This window comes from Stenella coeruleoalba (genome assembly GCF_951394435.1).
Source record: "Stenella coeruleoalba genome assembly, chromosome: 1".
Lineage (NCBI taxonomy): Eukaryota > Metazoa > Chordata > Mammalia > Artiodactyla > Delphinidae > Stenella > Stenella coeruleoalba.
Window position 1 is genome coordinate 142,451,545 of NC_137169.1, and position 22,522 is coordinate 142,474,066.

At 42.0% G+C, this 22,522-nt stretch overlaps 1 protein-coding gene across 3 annotated transcripts in view; it reads left to right on the forward strand.

Moving 5' to 3' along the window:
• Positions 1–18,527, forward strand: part of MTARC2 (mitochondrial amidoxime reducing component 2) — a 34,864-nt gene extending 16,337 nt beyond the window's left edge. The window contains exons 5-10 of one of the 3 annotated variants that reach the window (XR_013828429.1): positions 11,608–11,669; positions 11,743–11,814; positions 12,734–12,872; positions 13,038–13,172; positions 16,221–16,280; positions 17,222–18,527. Coding sequence is in view for 2 of the 3 variants with exons in the window: in XM_079921933.1 (XP_079778059.1) it covers positions 11,608–11,669; positions 11,743–11,814; positions 12,734–12,860 (261 nt within the window). In the remaining variant the exon portion in view is untranslated. Of the gene's footprint in view, positions 1–11,607; positions 11,670–11,742; positions 11,815–12,733; positions 12,873–13,037; positions 14,905–16,220; positions 16,281–17,221 lie in introns of those variants that run through there. The other 2 variants (XM_079921933.1, XM_079921934.1) reach the window with 2 other exon arrangements.
• Positions 18,528–22,522: the final 3,995 nt, after the last annotated feature.

Here is a 22,522-nt window from a genome sequence, read left to right on the forward strand (position 1 = left end):
ATTCGATCCTTAGGATCAAAGCCTACAGTCTGTGAAGTCTGTACTATTTTCTCCTTTTTAATAAGGAAACAGAAGCTTGCAGGTGTTACACAACTTGTTAGGCGTGGAAGTGGTGGCTTTGGATGAGAACCCAGGACTTGCAACTCCAGCTTCTGAGGAGCAGGGGTCATGGTTCCAGTCTAGAGATTCCAAGTAGTTAACTCTGAGGGGAGAGGCTCTTGAATACCTTATCAATTCTTTGCTCCCTTGGGTGACCACACATTTTTTGCGTGAGTGAAATGTGCCCCTATTTGCTGGTAAAGGTTGCCTTTTAGGGTAAACCTTTGCATGGAGGCTGGTATAAATCCGTGCACACGGAGGTACTTCATATTACTTGATAGTGAGAAAATAGCAAAGTATACAGAAGTTGTGTACTTGTTGATATTATCCTGTTGTTTGTTATCTAATTTCTTTAATTCCTCTCTACATTTTTAAAAAATGTTTTTAAATTGATCATCTATCATGGGCCGGGCACTGTGGTCCATAATAAGAGCCCTGGATACAGAGATAAAAAGATACAGATCCTGCCCTTCAGAATTTCCCAACAGGAGAAGAATGGCTAGGAGGCAATGACAGCCCAGCGTGAGGAGTACTTTACGCACTGCTTCTCAGGTGCCAAGGATGCTTAGAAGTAGGGATGCCTAAATCTACCTGGAGAAGGGGGGTGTGGGGTCAGAGAGGGGTCAAATCAAGCTACCCAGAAGCCATGCTGCATAACTGTGTGTGCTGACGAAGGGGAGTGAGGGTCATGGTGGGTAAAGGAGGCCACCAGTTAGGAGGCCTAAAGGCACGACAGGCCATTACATTAAGGGTGCCTGGGAGTATTTCAGAATCATAGGGACACTGGGGGTAAAGGAGAAGCGGCAGAAGGAGGGTGGACCTGGAGCTGCCTGAAGGCCAGCATGCCGAGGAGTTTGGATTTTATACTGTGGTAATGATTTTGAATGAGGAACTAATTATTGTTTGCATTCATCCAAGAAATATTGCCGAATTGCATGGTATTATGATTTGCACGCTGTGACTCTGGCCACTCTCTAGAAAGTGCATGGAAATTTAGGGAAACTGAGGCAGAAATATCAGTGCCATGCTTCATCCCCAGAGAGATATTAGCAGGACTTAACCTGAAACCTGCATCAGAATCGTGATATGCCTGTGACTGTGTCGGCAGCACCATCCCAGGTGAATCTTGTGCAAACAGTGCCTGGGGAAGCACTGATTTAGGAGAGGTGAGGGGGCAAGGGTTACGGAGGGGGTGGGTGAAAAAGAACATTCCCAGACCATCAGCTCCTTGAGAGAAGAGACTTGATTTCTCCCCAGGAATAATCTAGATTTGGTGTGACCTGAAGTGGATAAAATTTGACGGTACTCTTTAAGAAAAGAAAATATCAAAACCGAAATGAAGTGCAGGGTCTCAAAAGGGTCCGGGACTTGAGGCTCAAAAGCCTCATTAGCAAAATTCCCAGTAAACCCAGCTATTTCTCCCCTGTTCTCCTTTCCCATGCTGATGAACAGAGGGTACAGAAGTATGGAGTCATTAGACACTTGTTAAACACCGAATGAAATTAGACTCAGTGTTAATAACGCAAGTTCCTAAAGACTGATTAGAAATTAGTCCAGGAAGCAAATATTCTTGCACAGGACTCCTGTAACTGGCCCATTCTCTTCTGAGAAACTTTCTTTTAGGGAATACAATTTTTCTTGATTTGTCTCCACAGAAGATAATAATTTTAGTTTAAGATCTTGAACCAGAGGAATAAGAAGAAAAGATAATCCATTCCCGGCTAAAGAATTTTTGCTTTTCTGTAACTTGTCAACTAAGAATTTTTGCTCACCTCTAACTTGTTAAACTGAACCTAAGGCTGATGTAAACCTAACTGTATTCTCTGAGGCAATTTGAGTGGGTGGAGTCTTTTTTTTTTTTTTAATATTATGGGACCTTGTGCCCCCAAGTCTGTTTGTTGTTTTGGTCCCGCATTGTGACGGATGGGCTTACAGAAATAGTACATAAGGTAGAATACTCTTATTTGAATAGAAGAGTCCTCTGGAAATGCACATTAAAAAATCTTTACTATAAAATGATGCTAATGTTGCTGATTTATTCTCCCTTAACTAAAGCAGACAAAGAGTTAAGGGCCTGATGAGTTAACCTGTCTACGTGGCACCATCACACAACTATAACCCTTCCAATCAGTGGGACTCTGTTAAATATTAATGTAAAATGATAATGCAGATAAATATTTCATAGACCAACTAATAGTAAAAAATATAGCAAACCTAAGCATGGATAGATATGCAATAGATAATGATCTATTGCAGAATCAGAGAGTGATAGGAGGATGCATTGTGTAACATTTACTCTTTGTGACCCAAAGCACTTTGTACTTTTACTGTGTAACTCAGAATATTAAACAGATTTTAAAAAGCGGCTTCCTTTGGTCTAGTGTAGTGTGTTTGAACTCTGGGAACGTAGAGCAATCAAGTTTGAAAGTAATAAAATTGACCAATCCTTCTTATCTCTAGTTGACCATTTCCCAAATAACACCCTGCCCTCACACGTGTAGCCTCCCCCATTATCAACATCACTCACTAGAGAGATACTTTTTTTTTTTTTTTTTACCAAGGATGGACCTATACTGACATCATAGTCACCCAAAGTCCATAGCTGACCTTAGGGTTTACTCTCGGTGTTGTACGCATGTGGTGGACTGCAGGGGCTCCCCCCATCCCTTTATGGCATGCCTTTCAAGTAAGGGGTCCCGTTTTCATCTGGGGAGCTTTTCTGACATCCCCACTTTGATAGGAGCCTCAAGCAAGGACCTCAGGTAAATTAGTCCTGATTTCGAAAAGCTAACATGATGAGCACATGGGAGACAGGAGTCCTGGGTGGAGGGAGCAGTAATACAGTCACATTCCTGAAGAATTTGCCAACGGAGTTAATGCCTTTACTTAAGGAGATCTCCTTATACATTTGCTTTTTTTGTTTCCATCTCAGTAACTCGAAATATTTGCCACAGAGACTTTTAGGGGCTGAGAAAGAGAGAACAGAAGCATGTGAAGCCAAACCCTAGAGAACTTCGGCCCCTCTCATATAAAGGACAAACTGGAGGACGCTTCTTTGGGCTTCTTTCTGTACAGCCTCACAGAGCCCTTTCCATCACTGCATCCACGCAGTAAATAAAACATCCCTGAAAGCCTGCGGCAGGAAGACAAGTGGACTTAGAGTGGGAGGGAATGCATAGAGATCAGCTTGGGCTGTGGTTCCCACACTGGAACAATCCCCATCCCGGGTCCCAGTTGCAGTCTGGGCAGAGGAGCTTTTTAAAGCCCCCTGGTGACTCTGGCTTGAGCCAGGGCACAGACCCTCTGGCCTGGGGTTTTCCTTGGGAGCAAGGTGATAATCAGATATGTCTGACTCCTGGCTGGAGTCCAGGAGGGCCACATGGTCCTTCTGTCTCTGTGAGCTTGACCTTAACCTCCTTGAACATCATTTTCTGATCTTAAAGTGGGCAAGTTTTACTAAAGGATTTTAAAGGTTCTTTGCAGCCCTAGAGCTGTACAATTCCTGTTGCCTTTTTCTTCTCTCTGTTAATGTGTGTGTGTGTGTGTGTGTGTGTGTGGTCAAAAAGGCACTTTACCACAAAGGTCTCTCAGACCCCCTCTCTGACATGACCTCTTTTGTTGGCTTTTTTTTTTTTTTTTTTTTTTTTTGCCGTACGCGGGCCTCTCACTGTTGTGGCCTCTCCCGTTGCGGAGCACAGGCTCTGGATGCGCAGGCTCAGCGGCCATGGCTCACGGGCCCAGCTGCTCTGCGGCATGCGGGATCTTCCCGGACCGGGGCACGAACCCGTGTCCCCTGCATCGGCAGGCGGACTCTCAACCACTGCGCCACTAGGGAAACCCATGTTGGCTTTTTTTATTGAAGTATAATTGATTTACAATGTTGTGTTAGTTTCTGGTGTACAGCAAAGTGATTCAGTTATACACATATATATGTATATATATATTCCTTTTCATGTTCTTTTCCATTATAGTTTATTATAACATATTGAATATAGTCCCCTGTGCTCTACAGTAGGACCTTGCTGTTCATCTATTTTATACATAGTGGTGTGTATCTGTTAATCCCAAATTCCTCATTTATCCCCCCCTCCCTTTCCCCTTTGGTAATCATGAGTTTGTTTTCTATGTCTGTGAGTTTATTTCTGTTTTGTAAATAAGTCCATTTGTATCATATTTTAGATTCCACATTTAAGTGATATCCTATGATGTTTGTCTTTCCCTGTCTGACTTACTTCACTTAAGTATGATAATCTCTAGGTCCATTCATGTTGTTGCAGATGGCATTATTTCATTTGTTTTCATGGCTGAGTAATATTCCATTGCATATATGTATCACATCTTCTTTATCCATTCGTCTGTCAATGGACACTTAGGCTGTTTCCATGTCTTGGCTACTGTGAATAGTGCTGCTATGAACACTGGGGTTCATGTGTCTTTTCTAATTAGAGTTTTCCTGGATATATGTTAGTTGGCATTTTTTAAAACAAACACTAATGTTGCACATACTATATTCCAACTTTTAAAAAAAAGTAAGCTAACAAGCACATTTTAATCTTCCTAACAATTGCACGAGGTCTATTCTCAAGACTTGCCTCACTGTGCTTTTTCTGGTTCATCCTTGGTCCTGAATGCACAAGCCCTTGAGTATGTAAGATCTTGTTGAACTGAATTCAACAAGGGGCAGGGATTTGACCATTGAATTTTGTTCATCATATCTTACCCACCTCTAAGTATGTTATTTTTCAGATCAAGGAGGAAATAAAAGCCTTCGATGACAATAGTACATGGGTATTCCCTTTGAGCAGGTATGATCACACAGACATACACATCTGAACATCACGAGCAAGGACTGGCCATTTGCTTTACAAAACACCCCTAGAGATGAGCCCATCAAATACAGATGTTGAAGCAGAGAAGGTATTGTAGAGGCGGGTAGGAGTCATCGGATGGACCCCCCCCCCCATATGCCCAACCCTTTCCCTCTGTGTCCTCCGGAAGGCTGTGATTCACACACCTGGACCCAGATGCTGAAGAGCAGCCCAGGCTGCTGCCTTTGGGAATCGGGGCTGGTGGCTGCCTCTCCCAGACTCTGCTATTGGTGGGTGTGGGACCCCCAGTATCTCAGTCAGAAGCTGAACCCCAAGGGGAGACTAGGATCTCTTACTGTCCACGAAACACTGGAATCCTCAGGACTCTAACCACCCTGAGAGGAGCCTGGTGTGTGGATGGGACACGAGCAGTCACATCAGCCCCGCAAACTATCCCTCCGTGAATACGCATCAGAGAGACAGGAAGAGCCACATCTCAAGGTCTCTTCTTTCCTTTTTTGTTGCCTGTTACTGGGGTTCGGAAAAGTAGGTGACCCCTCCAGGGAACAGAAGCCAGCTTTGCTGGCTTTACGCAGCTTTGGGACGTCCTTCCCTTCTGCCTGGATTTTTCAAGTCCAAGTGCCTCCAAAGAGCAAATTCCTCCTGGAACATTTGTTATGCATTTAGGTTAACAGAAATGTATCTCCCGTAATTCTGTAGGATGTGAGGATGAAGTGATTTACTTCTTTGCACAGGGTTGCTCAAACACGGGGTCAGGAGAAAGCCTTGAGGGCATCTGGAACCAGGGCTGCAGAGAAGTAGAAAGCTTCTTAATGATTTAATTCAAGAATCTTTTTAAGATACAGTTAATTTTTTTCTGATTATAAAAGTAATTTTTTATAGTACCACATCCTCTGTATACAGTTAGAAAAATACAGAAAAATTTAAAGGAATAAAAATCCCTCACCCTCCTACTGTCAAAAAGTAGCCAGCGATAACATTTTATTGTGTTTCCAATATTGTTTGTATGATATTGTATAGATAATTTTGAATCCCACCATTTTCACTTAATGGTATATGGCAAACACATCTCTATCTTTACAAATTCCTCATCAGCATAGTTTTCATAGTTCCATATTAGTTCATCACAGAACTATGCAATAACTTATTTAGCCATTCCTGTATAATCAGGCATTTAGGCTATTTTCCATTTCCCCTTACATGAATAATGAACAGCTCTGTAAATCAGTCTTTGTCTACATTTCTAAATTTACTCTTCAGAAATGCTGAATCAGCACTTTAAAGGCGCTCTGTATACATTGCTAAATTGCTTTGCAGAAACCCTGCACCAATCTATATTCCCACAAGCTCAGTGGAAGTATGCCCTTTTTCTTGTACTCCTGCCAGCATTGATGCCTATAATCTTTACTTATCTGGTAAATGAAAAGTCACGTCTCATGTAAGTTGGTAATTCTCAGTGTATGGCATCCAGTGTTATTCAGTCTGTGAAGGAAGTTTGACCATGAGGTGGAGTTTTACTTCAGCTAAGGAAACATTTCTTGCAAGTTCATATCATAACCAAGATTCTGGAACATTCCTGTTGGTAACAAACATTTATTGAGGGCTTCCTGGGTGCTAATCTCTAGGATGGATGCTAAGATTACCAAAGTGACCTCACTGTGTCTGCCTGCAAGGGTCTCAGGACGAAGCAGGATGTAGGACTCAGTAGGAGAAGGGTTGTGGTACTGGAAACATAACCATGTTATGTTTCTCTAGAGCCCAGAGAAAGGAGCACTCAGTGCAAAGTATGTGTGTGTATAGGGGTCTCGTTGTAGGAAGAATGCCATGGGGTTTCTTTATAGGGAGATTCGAACAGGACATTAAAGAATATCATTTTGCTTGTGTACCTTAAAAATAGAGAAACAGATTTTGGTTTGAGATAGCTTAACTCTGCGGTGTAATGGGAAATATCTATTCGGTCTTTGGCCCCTGTTCCTGGCACAGCTCCTAAAACCCTTGGAATTTCCTGACTGACAAGGGTGACAGGAACATTTTTTGTTAATAACAAGCCCCTTTCAATCACACCTAAGTTTATGGTAATGAGGTGAATGTCAGGATGGGTGAGGCAGGTAGATAGCTTCAGGAGGGAGCTTGGTCACCAGAAGACCAAGACATGATTACAGTGTGGAACTTTCAGTCCCATCCCAGACTTCCAGGGAGGCGAGAGGGGCTGGAGGTTGAGTTTAATGATTGAATCAATCATGCCTAAGTAATGAAACCACCATAAAACACCTAAACGATGGGGTTTGGAGAGCTCACTGATTGGTGACACATTAGGGTGCTGGGAGGGTGGTGCATTTGGGGACGGCACAGAAGCTCTGCCTGTGCTCTTCCCCATACCTTGCCCTGTGCATGTCTTCCATTTGACTGTTCCTGAATTGTATTCTTTATAATAAACTGGTAATAGTAAAGCACTTTCCTGAATTCTGTGAGCTCTTCCAGCAAAATATGGAGCCTCAGAGGGGGTCATGGGAACCCTTGATTTATAGCTGGTTGGTCAGAAGTACGGGAGACTTGGGACTTGCAGCTGGCGTCTGAAGTGGGGCAGTCTTGTGGGACTGAGCCCTGAACCCATGGGGTCTGTGCTAACTCAGAGCAGTTAGTATCAAAATTGAGTTAATTTGTTGGACAGCAGTGTGTGTCAAAGAATTGCAGAATTGGTGTTGGATAAGACACCATGTATTTGTTGTCAGAAAGAATCTGAGAAACTTTCTAGACTAACATGATGTTTTTAAATGTGTCGTTGGGATTATAATGCTTCGTATAAAAAGTAAAATGAAAAAAATAAAAGAAAAGTTTATTATAAAAAGCAAATAATACTATTTAAACTTGAGAAGCCTTCCAAATATATTGCTATAAATATATACACACAGGTATTGAAACAGATTTGTTTTACATAGATGGAATCATCCTACATGTAGTATATATATCTAGGTGTGCTTTTTTCACTCGGCAACATCTTGAACATTATTCAGCGTTAATATATGTAGATTCACACCCTCCTTGCTAATACCCAAACAGTAAGTCTGCATGCATGTAGCCAGCCTCTAGTAGATGACTTTCTGAGCCTATGGTAATCTTGTCCAGTCATTGATACCAAGCCAGAAAATTACTTAAAGATTTCTAGACAAAAATTTTGTTTATTTACTTATTCATTCCTTCGAATTATCCCAACATAGCCTAAAACTTCTTCTAACAATTGTATGTATGACACAGTATAATGAACTGATGAGTAGCCATTAAAGAATCAGGAGCAGCGGAAGGAAAGCACCGATCATGTATCTGAGATTTGGGAGGGGAAGGGCTCAGGTGGTAGTAGGCGGGCAGGACCTGGGGTATAGGTGCCCAAAGGCTCTGTAGCTGTTGGTCTGATTAGAACTGCTGATCTGATCCGTGCTCCTCAGGAGAATTCCTTTGTAGACCACGAAACAGCAGACCCACTCAGCCTTTTGCCCTCTGTCTTTCCTTCTTACTTTCAAATGTCTTGTCTGTCTATGGTTAGTTGGTTATTCAAGAGCTTACCTGGGCCTACATTCTCACCTGGCACTCTCCTTTCTCTCTCTCTCTCTCTCTCTCTCTCTCTCTCTCTCTATATATATATATATATATATATATATATATATCCATAGAAAAATATGGAATATATAGATATATATCTATTTCCTCTCTACAAATATATGTATATATCCATGTATACCTGTGTACGTATAGCCACAAGTATATATGTATATAATCATAGAACATATATAGAGAGAACCATAACATATATAGAGAATGATGGATAACTATTCTCTCTATATAGCTATTTCCTCTCTCTAATTATATGTATATAGCTGTGTGTGTATAGCCATATGGAGAGAGAGAGAGAGATTCATCTCCTGGCGCACCTTTAGCTTTTGCTGGGCACATGCCCATATGCACGCCAATGAAGGTCTCCAATAAACAGACATCCTCCCCTGTGCTGTTCTGTGTGTTCCTCAGCAATGACTCCAAACCCTTCTTTTATGTCTTTCTCTGGATGCTTCTTGTGATAGGAAACCATGTAGTCTTAATTTAGTGTTTACAAAATGCCTGCAAATTAATAGTAAATTCTCAGGATTCTTCCACAGAGCTGAGCCCTTTATGTATAGTACTTTCCCCTTTCTCCCTGCTTTCTTTCTTCCTTTCCTTTCTTCTTCCATCTCAAAAACTCCATGGTTTTTTCTGTGTTCGCTCTAAATGGCCTGGATTTTGCCAGGCTGCAGAGAGGCTGCCTACCAGCAGGGGGAGCTGTAAGCTCTTGGAGCTGTTTCTGTGCTTAGGGAAGACACCTCGGGCGTCTAGTAGAATGTAATGGAAAATTTAATTTCCTATATTCTTTAATTTAAATTTTCTACAATTTAAAATGCATTATTATTTTCTCTAATAACATAATTAATAATTTCATTTAACTTAATTTGCTTAGTGAATTTTTTTTTACTGCAACTAAAGGCTGTACACCAAAATGCTGACAATCAGATCAGGATGGGTGATGTTATCATATAAACTGATTAATATTTTAGGAGGTAATTAGAACTGGCATTTGGGGGACTTCATACAATTCATATGAAAACGGGTAATTTGTTATTCTAAACTGGGTACTTCAGTTGTGTAATAGCGTTAAGAGCAGATTAAATGTCTTGTTAAACTAGGAAACCTAACTGAACTTTTCAGACTTCCTGCTTTATATCACAGTCACGAGGCCGACTTTCCACAGATAACGTTGTTTTGAAATATGCGATTGCTCAGCACTTGTAAAAAGAAATTGAACGTTCGCGGGGGTGGAGAGCTACTTGGAAAGCTGAGTGGGGGCGTGGTTCGGCCCAGGCTGCCTGATGGGCTCACGTTACTGTGGCCGCAGTGCCCTCGTGTGGCCAAGTGCGTCCAGCCTTTTTAGCCGCTTCCGGGCCAGGGTACCACAAGGCCCATCACTTCCCGAGGCAGGAGCTGTTATTACTTGGTCATATTCCACCTTCCTCCAGGAAGTTAGCTAGGCACTATGGCTGCCTTGCAGTTTTGCGTTTGAACATTGCTTGTAAAAAGTCCTGGCTAGGCTATAGAGATTCCATTTTACGTTATGTGGGTTTGCCTTTTACAAGGGTTACACAGTTCCCCCCTAACGGGTTGTTTGGAACGCAGAGTTTATTTCCGCACAGAAACAGTTTCATAAATGATGGTTGGGAACCCAGGGCGTTCACAGAGACCTCCTTACTTCAGTCATATCCCGCAGGAGATTTCTGAGTTGGGAAGACCCAGTTAGGCACTGGACTTCCTTTTGTGCCTTTGCTGAATCACCCCTATAGGCCCTGGGGGGTTAGTGTATCCCTGAAAGAGGACCCTAGCATGATTGGAGCCTGGTCATCCGTGGGGAGGGGGAAATGTTACATGAGAGGCCCCACCCCCTGCTCTGCCCTGCTTCCTGCAGGGACAGACTGCTCTCCTCTCCTGTCCTTGGGGGAGTGAGCCCAGTGGGTGAGAGGAATAGATGCCTCATTGCCTCACGTGGAGGCTGATTTCTCACCAAATCCGTTAGACCCATGGTCTCCGAAAACCTCCCTTGGGTTGAGATCAGGAAACAATTTTTCAAGGGTCATTTTTTTTTTTTTTGCATCTAGTTATAAGTACTGTTGGTTTATGGAGCCTGGAGTGAAGCCCCAGTGAAGCCCGATGCCTCCCGCCTCTCCTCTGGCGGCCTGGACAAAGGATTGTCCTGTGAAATTCAAGCTTTGCAGATAGATGGCTTTCCTGTTAGCAAGAGAGAGCTGTAACATACCCTCCTCATATATATATGTGTATATGTGTGTGTATATGAATGTGTATATGTATATATAATGTAATCTGTATAACCTCCATATATGTGTGTATATATGTATGTGTGTGTGTGTGTAGATAGATATATAGATGGGTATAGTTAGAAGCTGGGTGATTAAAAGTCCTGCTTCAGAATCAGAAAGGTTTTTCAAACCTAACTGCTGCAACCCTGAGAAAACTTTTTAATCTCTCTTTACCTCCTTATCTTTGTGTAAAAATGGGACCAAAACAGTACCTCCCTCAAAGTCCTGAGGTTTGATGGAAGCCCTGAGGCAGACGTTGGCAGGATCTACCACGGTTCAAGGGTGGGAAAGCAAAGCAGGGCTGGCGGCCGTGACTGGCCAGAGCAGGGGACAGGCTGCTGCTCTGCGGAGGTGGAGGTGTTGGATGGATGAAACTCAGAACTGACTTTTCTTGGGTCATGTCTCACTCATCAAAGAACCATCGGATCGTAACTTGGCTTCCATTGTAGCTTAGCAAAAGGAAAGAGTGGGCAGTCTTGCAAGTTTTCCGCTTCTCATTATCTATCATGAACTTGACCTGGAGTTGTTTACGGTCCTCATGGCAAACTACCCCCTAGAGAAGATCTAGTTTTGCTGTGCTGAAAGGGGCAGGCTTCTGAGACCAAGTCAAGAGCTGGATCCCGGACTCACCAACACACTGCCTCCATTTGAGTCCTTTTGGGGGAATACTTCGTGGCATCCTCTTGCACTGCTTTCTTCTGCTAGCTTCATAGGACCAGCCAAAGAATAAACTGCTATAAAGACTGATGAAGCCTTAATTCAAAAAATACCTTTTTCTTTTCTCCTAGGACACCTGGGGTGAGCTCTTCATTGGCGACGTAGAAATGAAAAAGGTTTTGGCTTGTCCCAGGTAAGGACTCTCTGGCGCGTGGCACACTCATCGGTTCTTAACTGTCCCCTAACCCTTTGTTATTGTGTGACAGGTGCATTATGACCACGGTGGACCCAGATACCGGAGTGATCAGCAGGAAGGAGCCTCTGGAAACCCTGAAAAGGTAGAACATCCACGTGTCCAGTGTATTTCTGTATTACCCCCATCCTTTGAACCGCTGTGGCTGTAGGTACTCTGTCTGGGCACCTCTCTGCTCTCTGCTTGTTTTGTGTCTGTTGTTTAATGTACGTGAGTACTTGTGGCTTTCTCTTTTTTTTCTAGATGGATCTTCGAGTGCTTTGGACAAATTTTTAATTGTATAATCCTACATTTTGAAATTATCGTCTCTCTCACATCAATTTTTTTTTTTTCTTTCGGTATGCGGGCCTCTCACTGTTGTAGCCTCTCCCGTTACGGAACACAGGCTCCGGACGCACAGGCTCAGCGGCCATGGCTCACGGGCCCAGCCGCTCCGCGGCATGTGGGATCCTCCCGGACCGGGGCACGAACCCGTGTCCCCTGCATCGGCAGGCGGACTCTCAACAACTGCGCCACCAGGGAAGCCCTCTCACATCAATTTTTAATAACCTTTACATGTGTATTTCCAAATTAAGACCTCGAGTCATTTTATTTTTGTTGCAACTCACATTTATTTGATAGAATCAATGTCAAGAATATGAGAATTGTTGAGGAAGCCTGGAGTTCAGGGCAGGTCCATTTTGAGATTGTACAGGCATTTATTTCCATGAGTTGTGAAGCTGGAAGTACACATGCAAACAAAGTATTTATTTTAAGTAACACGTACAAGTTTCTTCTTTTGGGCTCAAAACGAAGCCATAGAAAAACTGTTCAGACTCTCAGGATACTTCTAGAAAAACCAGGATTATTTGCAGTTTGACTAATTGCCAAGACTTCTCTGTCCACATTTTAGAAAAGGCTTGCTGTTTATTTATAGAGAACCTGAGAATGAACGCTTGAATTCCACTGCGAGCACTTAGGTTATTTCCTCTGTGTGCCTAAGGGTGAATTTTTGCTTCTTTCAGCTACCGCCTGTGTGATCCTTCCGAGAAGCCCATTTACCAGTCATCCCCACTTTTTGGGATCTACTATTCGGTGGAAAAAATTGGAAGCCTGAAAGTTGGTGACCCCGTGTACCGGATGGTACAGTGACAGATCCACTAGGTAAAGGGCAATCTTTGCTTCTGGAATGCAGTGCCTTGACGCCATGACCACATTTTCTTGTGTTGAGATGTTTTTACGTTTTGCTGCTTTAATTCTTGGGAGAAAGAGCAGTTTGAGTTCTGATCTTTGGAGCTGGAAAATGCCCCTTATTTTTATTCCCCGCAGCAACCAGCATTCTTGCAGCCTCCTCCACCTCCCTTACACATCCAGTTATAAAATGTGGATGCAGGAGCTCCAGCAGAAAGACAGGTTTGGGTCCCAGTTCATTAGGGAACATCATGAAGGAATAAGAAAGTGAAGGTGAGCGGCTCTGGAGAGTTCTGTATTTATTTTTTGTGTCTGTGATAGAAAAGTGAAGGGGAAATGTATAGACTATTCAAAGTCAACTTGGGGGAAATATGTTAAATCAAATGCTTGTTATCAAATGTATTTTCTTTAGTTTTTATTTTTCGCGGTACGCGGGCCTCTCACTGTTGTGGCCTCTCCCGTTGCGGAGCACAGGCTCCGGACGCGCAGGCTCAGCGGCCATGGCTCACGGGCCCAGCCGCTCCGCGGCATATGGGATCTTCCCGGACCGGGGCACGAACCCGCGTCCCCTGCATCGGCAGGGGGACTCCCAACCACTGCGCCACCAGGGAAGTCCATATCAAATGTATTTTTAAAATATGGTTTATAGTGTGAAAAAAATCGGTGCAACAAGGTGCCTGGATTCTGAATCTTAAGGAAGAAAATAGTGTTCTCACGTTGAGTTCATTGGGCCAAATAAAATTCAGACTCCTGGAGCATAATGCCTACCCCCCAAATTATAGGAATGGGAAAGTCAGTCAGAAGACTTCAAATTGAAGATTATAAGTAACTCTTCTCCTAAAATCTATAACCCCGATCTTAAAGTCCCTTCATCTCCAAAACTCTTGACCATTCTTCTCTTTATTTCTGACCTGGCTTTCACACCTTCTTGCCTGACCATCCTTCAGGACAATGTGGCACAGTGGTTTAGACAGTCTAGATCGATCCTTAGGCAGACTTGGGTTTATAATCCTAGCAGTTCCCTTTCCTAACTCTGTTGAGTTATTTAATCCCTCTATCCCTCTAAGCCTCAGTACTCTTACCTGCACAGTGGGAGTAAAAATAGTACTCACCAAAACAACCAATACAAGTTATTTTGAGGGTTAATTCATATGAAGTTGTAGCATTGCATGGAAAGTGGTCCATAAACATTAGTTACGATCTTTATTGTCATCATTGCAACAAGTACTCCATGTAGGGCCCAGTCTCAGGTGCCATAGTGAATAGAAAGATGAGACAGGCTGGGCAAAAAAGAAAGAAACTTCTCCTGGCTATGGTCAGGCATGTACATAACCATATTACATCTTTCATATTACATCATACATACATGTTACACATTACATATTTCATCAGTCTGAGGATGCCTATTTTCCCCACATTTTAAAACCTCTGAAATCAGAAAGCTTCTTATAACATTTCAGGGTGTCTTCTAGAAAAACCTTGGTGTGCACAGAATAATATATCTTAGGGTTGATGTATCTTGGATTTGATGAAATACAGTAAATGCTAGAGAAAAAAAATTGTGAAAGTCCCAAGTGCCTACCATTTCTAAGAGCATCTGGGGAAAATGGACCCAAGCCTGAGTCATCTAGCTTGAGTGGAACTGATCCTGTGTCCCTGCTGGCCAGGCCGCCATTCACAGGACCAGGACGGGTACCTGAGCCAACATCTTTCACATGTTGTGTGCATTTGAAGGACCCATTGGCCTCTGAAGTACCTTAACAGTGAGGGGTCCTCTGTATTGCTCAGTCTCAGACCTCCTCAAAATCAGATCCTGTTGTGTTGCAGTGGACGGAGGTGAGTCCCTCCGTGTCCCACCCCTGTTTCACTCACATTCAGCCATTTCCAATCATCTTAGCTCCCAGAGCCCTTGTGTTAGAAAGCCTAAGATAAGGTATTATCTTTTGTAGTCCTTCTAGGGTCTCTGTGAGATAGATGTGATAATCAGCATTTTCCGGGGCAAGAAACAAAGGCTCAGATAGGTCAGTGACCAAGAGGAGGCTTGAAGCCTATTACAGGTTCTTGAAAGTTAGTTTACCGGTAAAGGTCGCTGTGGAAAATGTGTAAGCCCAAATCATGATCAAAACGGTGCGTTTGGAAGATCGTCTTGAGAGCCATGTGTGGAATGGACAGGAGGCAGGTGAGAGGGGAGGGGAAAGGCCAGGCAGGGGTGACAGCATGTGATTTAAATGGGGTGGAGGTCACGGGCGTGGAGAGGCAGTGTGGCGTGTCCAGATGCTCAGCGTGACGTGGGTGCTGTTTGCCCTTTGGTCCTAAGCTCCTTTTCAGCTTTTTTAAAATCACTTTTCAGCTTTTTTTAAATCACCACTCCCCTGCCAAACCCTGAGCGCTTCCCGATGGCTCTCTCCTGCTTCTCTGCTCTGAACAGTCTTCTACTCCACGAGTGCCCTGAGGGCCAGCCCTTCAGAGTCCCATCAGGGGAACATGGTCATCCCTGCTGTCCGCCCCCCAGGGCACCGAGAGGTTTCCTCTCTGGTGGGCATTTCTGTTGGGCTCCCCTACTTTGATTGTGAGCCTACTGTAGTTTCTGATTCCGGAGGGTCTCCTTTACCCAACAGGTTGGTTAAAGCCATTAAGAAAAATAGCTGTTAATACTTGCACCAGGGTTACTTGAGTTGTTTTTTTAAATCAATTTAAAATATAATTATACAAAAGTTTATCTGTTCCATTATAAATGCAATTCATGTTCATCACAGCAAATTTAGAAGACACCAGAAATGTAGAAGAAAAAACCACCCCTTGTTACCATTTGTAAATTTTATTTTGGTTTGTTTTTTGTCTGTTTAAGGTAGCCGTGATCTATATTATATCATGATCTGTATGATTATATATCATATATAATGCAGATATATATTATATATAATTTATATATATACAAATATGTATCTGTCGACTGAAGAAAAATACACAACGTAAAAGTTGTGAGTTAAGTCTTATTGGGGGATTTTACTGAGGATATAGCCTGGGAGACAGCCTCTGAGCTAGCTCTGAGGAACTGCTCTGAAGAGATAATGGAGAAGCCAGGATATATATGAGTGTTTTGCTGGGGAAAAAAAAAATGTAGTCGAACTTCAAAAGATGATTGCTAATCACAAAGAGTAGACATCTCAAGTTAATGATTTTAGTGCTTTTCTGCCTATGGGAAGGTGCAAGAGTCTGGGCTCATTGAAATTATTCCTTAGTTATGCACCTTAATGATCTAGGGCCAGTATTCAAAGCACGGAATGCTTTCTGTTTTTCTCCATCCTGAATTCTCCTCAGGGCACACCTTCCTTGGGCTTCTGCAGTTGCTGATGGCTTGATCCTCGTAGAACCAGAATGGTGGGCAACATTTTTTGTTTACTGGAAGGGCAGGCAACATTCCCTGCCCACATATCATATCATATGATATATGTACGCACACATGTATGTATATCTATGAACTACGAGCTTATGCATACGTATCTATGAATTACAAACTAGGTATCATAAGCACTTTCATAGTCCTCCAACCTATTAAAATGTCATTTAAAAAAATTTATTTATTTATTTGGCTGCGTTGGGTCTTCATTGCTGCGCGCGGGCTTTCTCTAGTTACGGCGAGAGGGGGTTACTCTTCTTTGTGGTGCGCGGGCTTCTCACCGCGGTGGCTTCCCTTGTTGCGGAGCACGGGCTCTAGGCGTGCGGGCTTCAGTAGTTGCAGCACGTGGGCTCGGTAGTTTTGGCTTGCGGGCTCTAGAGCGCAGGCTAAGTAGTTACGGTGCATGGGCTTAGTTGCTCTGCGACATGTGGGATCTTCCTGGACCAGGGCTCGAACCCGTGTCCCCTGCATTGACAGGCAGATTCTCAACCACTGCGCCACCAGGGAAGTCCTAAAATGTCATTTTTGATGGCTTCGTAACATTACGTGGCACGGTTTAAACACCATTTTACAGTATTTGACACTCGAACTATATCCAATTTTGTTATCAATAATATTCATTTTAAAATTGTTTTTCTATAAGTTAGGTTTCTAAAGGTGGAATTATTGCCTCGTGGGGTGTAGGCATATTTTTTAGTATCTTGACCAATTGCTTTCCAAAGGGTTCTTCTCATCTGCACCCCAACCTGTCATATGAGAGAGAGATCCCTGGCTCTGGCCTTTGCCGAGGTAATTTGGTACAGGACATAGTTTATATTTTGTGCATTTTAACCTCATAAGTGACTGGTTTGTGCATGTTTGAATTATTTATGGCTGGTAAGAGAAACAGCCAGGTAAGTAGGGATTCTTACAATTTTTTCAGGTTTCAGCATCCCGGAGGCACTGATCAGGATTTTAATGAACACAGCAGCACCACCTGGGCAAATTCTTATTACCCATCCTGTGACCATCTTCATCGTAGAAATGAATCTCTTTTTGGAGTTAACGGATGCTCTGAGTTAATGCAAGGAAAGTATGAGAGGTGATTTGGGAGTAATAACATATGTAGATTTTAGATAATGAAGACTTTTAAAATAAATAAAATTGCCGATAAAATTAATGTTATGGTAGCTACGGCACTTCTGCAATCCCTGACATTAATATTGTTGAACAAAGAAAGTCTAAAGGACAAAATAATGCCATTTGCAGCAACATGGATGCAAATAGAGATCATCATACGAAGTGAAATAAGTCAGAAAGAGATAAATACCATATGATATCACTTATATGTGGAATCTAAAATACGGCACAAATGAACCTATCTATAAAACAGAAGCAGACTCATAGACATAGAGAACAGACTTATGGTTGCCAAGGGGGAGCAGGGAGGGAGAGGGATGGACTGGGAGTTTGGGGTTGGTAGATACAAACTGTTACATTTAGAATGGATAAACAAGGTCTTAACGTATAGCATAAGGAATTGTATTCAATATCCTGTGATGAACCATAATGGAAAATAATATAAAAAAAGAATGTAAAAAAAACGTTTAAAGAATCAGCTAAAAAGCTACACAATGTTTTTGAATGTTTATATTTTATTACCTATCGTTCTGTGTTTTAGGAGACATGGGAAACATCAGGTTTCTTGATATGCCTTTACATGTTAACATACAAATTCCTATTAGTGACATGTTAACACACAGATTCTTATTGGTTGGTTTTTCCATTGCTATTGAGTCCTGTTGCCTTTTTGCTTGTGTGGTTTTGACCCCACCATTATGGAATCGGGTTTTATTGGAGAATGGAAATTATTCTATAGACTTTGCTTCTATGTTTGATTATGCCTCTATTAAGCCAGGTAAAAGTAATTGTAACTGACAGATACACCAAGTACGAATTCTAAGTACGATAAAGAAGAGAATGGGATTTGAAAGAGAATGGAATTTTGAGAGTGGGAGGATGGAATCACGAAACTATTCTATTAGATGCCAGTGATTTTTGAACTATTTTGGTATGACTAGAGCAAGAATTCTCACTGATGTAATATGAGAATGAATGAACTCACAATTTTGTGGTTTCTTTCATATTAATAAATGTGATTCTCAATTGTACTTTTTCTTTGGTATTTCTGAGTCTGCTTCCAGGGCTTGTCTCATTTTGTATTAAAGCTTCAGTCACTGTCATTCGTTGTTCTTTACCCTTTCTGATAGACTAGCAGAGGTGCAGTCGGACTCCACAGATGTTACCCCCTGTCATTGGTGGGGTAGGGCCATCATAAGCTACACAGATAGCCCGTCTGAGGTGTGATGGCCAGTGACTGCCCGGGGACCGCCTGGTGCCCTGTGAAGAGCAGCTGTTCCTTCCTTCTCCACTCTCCTTTGCTGGGTTCTGGGCCTGAAATTCACCTCCACTCCCAGTACCCTGTGAGGTAAAAGTGTTCACTTAGCTATATCCCTGGGTGAAGTTTGGAAATGATGAAATTGAAAAATCATGCTCACTTTAAAGTTAACCGTTAAAGTAGAGAAGCAACTTTTTTCCTGTTAAATTTCCGAAGAGAAATTAGGGAGGGAAGTAAACAGAAGTAAACAAAATTTAGTGCCCCTGAGCTGCCCTTTCTGTGGAGCACGTGGAGCTCAAGTCCTGGCTGTTCTGTGCTGTGTTGCTGTTCACTCTGTGCCCCCAACCCACTGCCCCGCCACTGCTTCCCCTCTGCCCGCCCCCACCATGGTGCACATCACCACCAGTCAACCTTTTTTCTGGGGAAGCTAGATTCATTCAAGTCCCTTCTTCCTCCAGCTCATTCCTGGAAGAGGCCAGATCACTGAAGAGCCCTAACGACTGAAGCAGCACTGAGCTCTGTACTCTGAACTCAGTTCCTGGATTTCACAGGAGTGGGGAGGGAGGACGTACCTGGGGCGGGAGGAGAAAAGGTAGGACAGATATACTCTGTTTAGGCCTAAATATTTATGGTGGGGAACAATGTCCAAGGACAGATCTTTGCTCAGTACTGAAAGGCCCTGAGATGTGTTGCCATCTGGGGAAAGAGGATTTACTGTCCTTTGGAAACTGACCCTTCTGTGGTGTGAGACACCCTCTATGTGCATGGATGATTTTGATGAGGTCTTGTACCATCCTGGCCCATGTGCTGAGCTGAGCCTGAGAGCAACTCTCTCCTTGGCCAAAACTTACTCAAGCTCCTCTGAGCCCTCTTCTCGACTGGGCCTCCACCTTGCCTATCACCTTGTCAGACCTGCCTAGCTCAGTTTTAACAAGAATCCTGCTAAGCCCAGTTTTTGAGAGAATCCCTACCTTTGATGTCTCCGCTTAGTAATTTTTCAGCCACTCCCTCCCTCCCTGTGCTCCTTAGCTATAGATCCCCAGATGTCTTTGTTGTATTCAGAGTTGTATTCAATAGTTTTCTTTTTCTAATTGACATATAACACTGTATTAGTTTAAGGGGCACAACGTAGTGATTTGATATGTATACATATAAATGAAATGATATTTGTATATATAAATGAAATGATATGTGTGTGTATTAATGAAGTCAGAATAAGTTTAGTGAACATCCATCACCTCATATAGTTACAATATTTTTTCTTGTGATGAGAACTTTTAAGATCTAATATCTTAGCAATTTTTAAATATACAATACAGTATTGATATGTATAATCACCATGCTGTACATTACATCCCCAGGACTTATTTTTCTTATAACTGGAAGTTTGTACTTATTGACCACCTTCACCCATTTCGCACATCCCACCCCTATGTCTGGCAACCACCAATCTGTTCTCTGTATCTATGAGCTTGGTTTTTTAGATTCCAATTATAAGTGAAATCATACTGTATTTGTCTTTCTCTGTCTGACATATTTCACTTAGTATAATGCATTCGAAGTCCGTCCATATTGTCACAAATGGCAGGATTTCCTTGTTTTTATGCTTGAATAATATCCCATTGTGTATATATACACCACAACGTCTTTCTCCATTCATCAGTCTATGGACACTTAGGTTGTTTACATGTCTTAGTGATTGTGAATAATGCTGCAGTGAACCTGGGGGTGTAGATGTCTTTTCACGATAGTGATTTTGTTTCTTTCGGATGTATACCCAGAAGTGGAATTGCTGGATCATTTGGTAGTTCTATTTAAAAAATTTTTAGGAACCTCCATATTTTTTCTCAAAGTGACTGCACCAATTTATGTTCTCGCCAACAGTGCGCAAGGGTTCCCTTTCCTTCACTTTCTCCCCAAAACTTATCTCTTGCTTTTACAATCATAGCCTCTTTAACAGGTGTAAGTGATATCTCATTGTGGTTTGATTTGCATTTCCCTGATGACTAGTGATGTTGAGCATCTTTTCGTGTACCTGTTGGCCATCTGTATGTCTTCTTTGAAAAAATGTCTATTTAGTTCCTCTGCCCATTTTAAAAATTGGCTTTTTTCTTCTTGCTGTTGAGTTGTATGTGTTCTTTATATATTTTGAATATTAACCCCTCATCAGATATATGATTTGAAAATATTTTCCCTCATTATATGGGTTGCCTTTTCATTTTGTTAATGGTTTCCTTTGCTGCACAGAAGCTTTTTAGTTTGATGTAATCCCACTTATGTATTTTTGCTTTCATTGCCCTTGCTTTTGGTGTTAAATCTAAAAATCATTGTCAAGACAGATGTCAAGGAGCTTACTGCCCATGTTTTCTTCTAGGAGTTTTATGGTTTCAGGTTTTATTCAAGTTTTTAATCTATTTTGAATTGATTTTTGTGTATGGTGTAGGATAGGGTGGGAAGAGAAATTTCAGTTTCGTACTTTTCCTAACACAATTTATTGAAAAGACTATCCTATCCATTCCGCATTGTTTATACTTGGCTCCTTTGTTGAAATTAATTGACCAGATATGTGTGAGTTTATTTCTGGGCTCTCAGTTGAGCAATTCCATTGATCTATGTGTCTGTTTTTATGCCAACTCTATACTATATTAATTACTATAGCTTTGTAATATAGTTTGAAATCAGGAAGTGTGATGTGTCCAGGTTTGTTCTTCTTTCTCAAGATTGCTTTGGTTCTTCGGGATCTATTGTGGCTCCATGCAAATTTTAGGATTGTTTTTTCTATTTCTGTGAAAAATGCCATTGGAATTTTGTTAGGGATTCCATTGAATCTGCAGATTGCTTTAGGTAGTGTGGTTATTTTAACAATATTAATTCTTCCGATCCATGAGCACAGACCATCTTTCCATTTATTTGTGTCTTCTTCAATATGTTTTAGTTTTCAAAGTACAAATCTTTCACCTCTTTGGTTAAATTTACTTCTAGGTATTTTACTCTTTTTGGTAAGTTATAAATAGGATTGTTTTCTTAATTTCTCTGATAGTTCATTGTTAGTGTATAGATATGCAACTGATTTTTGCATATTGAGTTCGTGACCTGCAACTTAACTGAATTCATTTATTAATTATAACAGTTTTTTTTTTTTTCTGTGTGGAATCTTTAGGGTTTTCTAAGGCAGCTGGACACTGGGAAGGCCACGTGGTGCCCGCCTGCTCCTATCTCCAGGAAAGGGATCTGCCGGCTGCCTGATTTCTAATTTCAAAATTATGTTTTCCCCTGCAAACATTTTTTGTTTATTTTAGGTTAAATAAACGACCCACTGATAAATGGAATATTTATAAAAGGTATGGAATATTTATAAATGGCATATTTCCTGCCATATCAATAAACAAAGGATGTCACAGTCATCAACGATTGCAACTCTCCAACGTGAACCTGTGAGCCCTGAGGAAACTCAGGGCTGAAGAGGATCCCTGCCATCTAGCAGCCATCAGACTGCAGTCACTCCCTGCCGTGAGCCCTAGGAAACTCAGGATGTAAAAATACAGGATCCTGGCCCAGATAGCTGAGGTGCCTATCAAAGGAATGATTTCAGTGAGCCTGGTCTCCTACATCTGCCCATACATAGAAAAGGGGTAAATTCCTTAACTTGAGATAACCGGTTTTCTTTAATTAACAATAATCTTATGACATTCCACACTACCTGCCCTTTGTTGCCAAACACCTATGTAACCTTGGCTGCCCCCTCGCCTCCTCTGAGCAGTTTCCAGAGTTATCTGAACCTCTGTCTCCCGGGCTGCAGTCCTCATTTTGCTCCAAATAAAACTTAACTTGCAACTTTCACCTTGT